Source organism: Toxorhynchites rutilus, chromosome 2 (assembly GCF_029784135.1).
Source record: "Toxorhynchites rutilus septentrionalis strain SRP chromosome 2, ASM2978413v1, whole genome shotgun sequence".
In the NCBI taxonomy this organism is placed as follows: domain Eukaryota; kingdom Metazoa; phylum Arthropoda; class Insecta; order Diptera; family Culicidae; genus Toxorhynchites; species Toxorhynchites rutilus.
Window position 1 is genome coordinate 114,006,477 of NC_073745.1, and position 6,135 is coordinate 114,012,611.

Consider the following 6,135-nt stretch of genomic DNA (forward strand, 5'->3'; position numbering starts at 1 on the left):
TGAAAATAATTTTATATCATAAGGACGAATTTTTGTAGAAGTACTAGACAATTTATAATAAATAGAAATTGTAAAGGGTCAAAGGGTAATCCATCAATGAAGAGTTCAGTGATTAGACTCACTAACGTTCACTTAGAAAGAAAACGTGGATGTTTATGTATTCAAATCAAAAAATCTATTTTGGGTGGGACGAAGTTCGTCGGGTGAACTAGTTAAAAATAATAACAAAAAAATAAATATTTTACCTTTATACTCCAAATACACAAAAACACAAAAAAGACGGGATAATCAAAAAAGGACGAAAATACAGTACCGTATACCCGTTCAAAAGGGTATGTTTAGGCAGTCTATTAATGCATTAAGGGCAGAAGGTACTGTAGGGGGCGCCCAGATGCTCTACAGGCTCCGTTAGCGGCAGAGTACCTGAAGCCATAGGCATTCGGAATTACTTATCTTTAATGTCACAATCTACGATCGAAAATTTCAGATGTTTCCTTGGCGAGACACTTTTTTTTATTCCGATACTTCTATTCAGAATTCTATCGTTTATTTGCTGCAAATAGTGGGTTAATGAAGGTAACTAACATTAACATTATCAAAACGAGGGCTAAAACTTCAGATCTAATTTCGAACAAAACATGGAAAATATTCGGGAAAAGAAACGGAGTTCGACCATGGATGGCAGACAACAATGAAAGTATCTTCAGAAGATTTACTGTGACAGAAACAGAAACGTTCATCTTCTCACTGTCTTTGGTAAGCGATGTTTCTTACAACTGGCTCATGATTAAAGCTTAAACTATACATCAGGTTAGATTTACATTATTGACTTGATTAAGAGCTAGTGTGCATTCATTTACACGGCGTCAATGTGGTCTAGTGGTCATAGTTAGAGGTGTATTTACTAAAAAAAGGAATAGTCAGCCATCGATTTCATCTCGTTCGTCGTAAAATCGTTGCAGTTTGCACTGAATACGACCAAATAGTAGCGTATAGTATTTTGTTGTGGTTTTCCCGTTTAGCTAGAAAAGTAGAAAACTCTCTACATTCGTATTGGGCATTAGCTCGCGTATCTTCTCAACGCCTTCGAGCGTTATCTTGTGACAGCTGGCAATCTCCAGGTAACACAGTTTGGGGAATTTCTCCGCTACCATCGGCAGCGCTGTGTCATCAATCTATAAAAAGTATTATTAAATTTAAATTTATTCTGGAAACTTGAGCTTACTTTATCACAGCGATACAGTGAGAAATGGCGGATTGAGTTTTCCGGTATTATTTCGAAAAGAGTCTGTGGAATATCCAAATAGCCTAGCTTCAAGACGCGCAGCTGTTCGAGACGATCCAAAAAACAGAAGGCCTCATCGGTGATCTGTTGAATGAAATGAGTTGATAATAGTTTCCACAAATCGTTGCTCGAAGTCTGCTTACATTAGGGCAAAAATCCAGCACCAAAGTTTGAAGCGTCGTAATGTTACAACTAATATGCTTCAAACATTCGTCATCGATGTCCGATTCGATAGCCTCCAGTGTTCGGAGATTGGGCGCAAAATCCTTAAGCAGCCCGAAAAATCCTTGCGTGTCATCGATAAGCATAGAGTGCAGATATATGTTGTGTAGAGATGGAAGAGGGTTGCAAGTGTGCAGAATGTCACATCGAATCCAGCCTTCGATTCTAAGACTCTAGAACGGAAAATAAGGGCTGTCGTTTTGAATTTTCACATTCCATAACTTTCTCACATTCAACTTTTTCAAATGGCTCAAATGTCGGAAAGATGTGTCCTCCAGGTTATCCCCTTTCAAATACAACGTCGTCAATTCTGGACAACTCGTGGTTATTGCCGCAAGAACTTGTTCGTTCACTTTGCATCGCAATGTGAGCTTCTGTAGTTTGGGCATCCGCCGGAAGAAGTTACAAATCGTTTGTACCGCGTATGGGACATCAAATTGTTGATCATCGCTGTGAAAATCTAGCACTTCCAATTCGGCGAACCGCAGGTCACAAAACGGAAGGAAGAAGTCATCTCTCTTGAAGAAAACGGCAATCTCGCGGAGCTGCAGGCTAAAATGTTTGTACACAGCCAGCGCTCTTTCCGAGTCACAATCCATATCCAGGCTGACGATGTTCGGAGTTAAATCACGGAAATCAATTTCATCCAGCTGTAGACCGCCATCATTCTCCAGGTACAGATGTTTGAGCCTTCGTAGCACCGGAAATGGCTCCATAATTTCTCGCCCACCGAGCTCTGGGCAAATTCGAGACACAATGTAAAGATTTTCCAGATTAGGTACCTATGAAGCACAAACAAATGAGAATCAGATCAGCAGCAACCTAAAAACAAAGCTATCCAAACTCACCAGTCCCAAAATCTGACGTAAGTCATGTAACATGATAAAATAATTGGGACAAATCTTCACTGTGATGATAGAATTCTCGAGTTTCCTAATCACCGTCAATAATATATCTATCACTAGCTGATCGCTACGGTAATAAAAACTGACATGACGATAAGTTCGTGTACTCCGCAGCAGGTACTGTTTGAAGTGGCTCTGCGTCTCGTCTCGAAAATCCAACTTGAGAATTACCTTGTTAAGGAATCGACCTGAGAAGGCAACGTGTGACCATATCCTGCATACAAGGGATACATTTTTCAGATCCCTCAACGCTAGATTGTTGAATATGAGCGGAAGTATCTGGGAATAACAGAGAATGTAGTCATCGTTTCGGAACCTTGATGGAACAGCACCTCTTCAGGCAAGTCATCGATGAGAACATTTTCCATGTTTACATGGAAAATTTTACAAAATTTACAATTTAATGTTCTGCTCAAGAACATCAATTTTCAAGAAGCTGTATGTAAACAGTCACTATCAATAACAAAATCTGTCAATATCCAAACAATAACAACACGTGCCACTGGTTGAAAATATCAACACACTCCAAAATAACAGGGTGCTACTTCTGTGTACTGATTCAAAAAGACGGGTGGGTAATGTCGGGGACATAACCGGAGTGACGTAGGACTATACAAAGGGGACAGCTTTTGTTAAATATATATTAAAAATATATTGTTTTATTTTCTTCTCCTACGTGAATATCTACATATCCATCTGAAAAATGGATTAGTTTACTGTTTACTCTTCATGAACATGTTGGTGGTTCTGAAAAGAACCTTTGGTGTTGTGTTTTTGTTATCACTCGATATCCCCATCTTGTTCGGTTGCACCTTCCTGTTTAGCTATTGCGTTTGCCACTCGCCACAGCTTTCACAGCTGGAAAATTTCTTCCCATCCAGCTTGTGACATGTTGTACAGTAAGTTACATTCAATGCGACGTGCCGAAGCACCACTCAGTGTCGCATTGGAGGCGATTTTAACCTGTAATTGAACATTTGCGATGACAGTGGTACAGTGTCTACTTTCAATGTGGGGTCATAATTTGGATCTCTATGTTTACAAAAATGCCCAACTAAATATGTCGCATTGCATGTCCGTCCAATTAGCTAAATGTCGAACTAATTGTAAATTACTGTACTTTCAATCTGGAAACAATTTAAGGATTGGTGAAAATTGAATAATCAGGAAAGTCCCCAACTATCAATAAGCTCAGAACAACTGCCAAATTCACATACTCATCAGATCCTGGCAAACAAATGATGAAAAAATCAATTTGTGTTTTATTATTATTTTGGATATTATTTTAGAAAGCATTGAACTGTATTTCGTAAACTCTTTTTTGAAAGGTTTAATGGCCCTGATAAGCGCCGTGTTTTATGGAATGGTTCCAATTTAGAAAACTTAGTACTCGTGGTTTTGAAAAAAAAAACATTTCGAACGCCCTCGATTTTTGACGTAGGACTACGTCTTTCATTTCTATACCGGGGTGTAAAATCAAAGTTTCGAAAACGAAAGCGTTACGCCAGAGACCGAGATTTTGAGCGTTAATAGCTCCTAAACAACTGAACGAAATGGTATGATAAACACTTCATTCGAAAGATAAAATGTCTACGCGTTATATACTTGTTACTTTTTGATCCAAAAACTTGTTTCAATAGTCTTAAAATTGCTTTCAAAACAGGCTATTGAAATCACCAATCGGTATATAAGCGAGCGGCGCTCGGAAATCCACTCAGTTCTAATTGAACAGCGATTGGAGCATGTTGTCGCTGTTGCGGCGAAGCTCTTTATTTATCATGAAAGCGCTGATGAACGGTGTCACCAAGAGCCTGTTTGTGCACCCTAGGCCAGAAGGGAATCTATCAGGAGGAGAGTGATGTCACAAACGGTTCCCTGGGAAGACATCGCTACACACACATACACGCGCTATTAACAATCAAGTGCTATTAACAGATGGTTATCGAGTTAGCATTAACCACTGGTGGGCTTCCAGTATCGAGGAAAATGTGGAAATATCTAATCGTTACTGAAAATAATCTGCCAGTTTCTCTGGGAATTTAAAATTACATTCATGTGAAAGAGTTTATTTTAATGTTTTCTATCCATGTAACACTGTGACCAAATACATTTGGTTTTGTGATTTTTCAATCAATCGCAATTAACAGGATAGCTTCTGAAGATTATTCTTCCCCATCAGTAGGATATTTCCGTATCCAATATTGGATGCATAAAACCTTGTGCCTCCAACATAACGCTCTCGTTTTCGAAGTTCTCCAAATATTCATTCATTCAGAATGAATTCAGATTCAACTTCAAACAAATGATCTCTAAATCAACGATAGTCCTACGTCACCCTTGCGGTTATACCATAGATATAACCCACTTCCTGTTTTTTCTTTTTCCTTTCCAATCGTGCTTCATTCTATTTCGCTGCTTCTCTGGTTGCCCGTTTTGGTCGGTACGATTTGAGGAGCACAAAATGGACCAATCAAAAATGGGCTCATAGTGCATTTGGACAATGCTTGATATTTCACAATTATTCAATTATTTATCTCAAGAAAAATTAAATATTATTCGTTATGATAGATGCGTAGATATATTTCCTATCAATTGATGCAAAAACCTTTGCGATCTATTGAGAAATGCTCGAGTTATAAGCGTTCCAAATCTTGCATTTTTTCCTACTTGTTCAGTGCCTAGATTTCCATTTCACCCCCTATATCTTCCGGTTGGACGTAGTCCTACGTCAAAAACATATGTATACACTAAATTATTCCTCGTTGGACATATAGCTAATTGGACAGGCCTGGGGTGACATTGCGCATTTCAGAACGAGTAACTCGTTTCGAGATAATTCAAACTCGAATCGATTTGATTTTAGTATTATGTATCTTTTTCGAGTTATTATATTCAGCGTACTAGATTTCGAGAAAAATTGTCGAAGAGAAATGTCAAATTTTTGAGTTTGTAAACAAAGCTAACTTCACGGTTATTGCAAATATCAATGCCGAAAAACAAATTTAATTTGATATAATATTAGAATTGTGATTAGAAAGAGAATACTTATGACAGACATACAGCTGTACTAGAGTTGTATTTCTAAAATTGTACATCTGTCACCATGTACAGCGCTAGAACCATGCAAGCAACTCGGTACAATCGATGTACCTGTACAGACCTATTTTACCGCTGTACATGGCTACATGATAGCAACGAGAGTTCCGCGCGTGTATGTGTGTGTGAACCGTGGCATCACTCTCCTCCTGATGGATCCCCTTCTGGCCTAAGGTGTACAAACAGACTCTTGGGGACACCGTTCATCAGCCGCTTTTATGATAAACGAAGTTAGCTTCACCACAACAGCGACAACATGCTCCAATCGCTGCTCAATTATAACTGAGTGGGTGTCCGAGCGGCGCTCGTTTATATACCGATTGGTGATTTCTAAAGCCTGTTTTGAAAGCAATTTTAAGGCTATTGAAACAACTGAACGAAATGGTATGATAAACACTTCATTCGAAAGATAAAATGTCTACGCGTTATATACTTGTTACTTTTTGATCCAAAAACTTGTTTCAATAGTCTTAAAATTGCTTTCAAAACAGGCTATTGAAATCACCAATCGGTATATAAGCGAGCGGCGCTCGGAAATCCACTCAGTTCTAATTGAACAGCGATTGGAGCATGTTGTCGCTGTTGCGGCGAAGCTCTTTATTTATCATGAAAGCGCTGATGAACGGT

General features: G+C 38.7%; 1 protein-coding gene across 3 annotated transcripts; it reads right to left on the reverse strand.

Annotated features, from left to right (window-relative positions):
* Window positions 1–461: 461 nt before the first annotated feature.
* On the reverse strand, window positions 462–2,880 carry LOC129768149 (uncharacterized). Of its 3 annotated transcripts, none has more exons than XM_055769601.1 (7): window positions 2,745–2,880; window positions 2,584–2,691; window positions 2,356–2,479; window positions 1,738–2,289; window positions 1,429–1,680; window positions 1,226–1,369; window positions 462–1,175 (listed from the first exon to the last, which is right to left on the reverse strand). In XM_055769601.1, exons 2-7 carry the CDS (start codon window positions 2,643–2,645, stop codon window positions 1,023–1,025), a joined length of 1,287 nt encoding a protein of 428 aa, XP_055625576.1. In that variant the 5' UTR covers window positions 2,646–2,691; window positions 2,745–2,880; the 3' UTR covers window positions 462–1,022. The 3 variants fall into 3 exon arrangements, with proteins under 3 accessions (XP_055625576.1, XP_055625575.1, XP_055625574.1); XM_055769600.1 differs by having other exon boundaries at window positions 2,356–2,494; XM_055769599.1 differs by having other exon boundaries at window positions 2,356–2,691; window positions 2,745–2,780.
* Between the last annotated feature and the right edge of the window lie 3,255 nt (window positions 2,881–6,135).

Bases quoted from the DNA above. Each gene is read 5' to 3' on its own strand.
- LOC129768149 (XM_055769599.1), bottom strand. From the start codon at position 2,780: ATGGAAAATGTTCTCATCGATGACTTGCCTGAAGAG. The intron at 1,370-1,428 runs GTAAGCAGACTT...TTCATTCAACAG, and splicing joins TGCTGGATTTTTGCCCTAAT to ATCACCGATGAGGCCTTCTG. The intron at 1,176-1,225 runs GTAAGCTCAAGT...TACTTTTTATAG, and splicing joins CACTGTATCGCTGTGATAAA to ATTGATGACACAGCGCTGCC.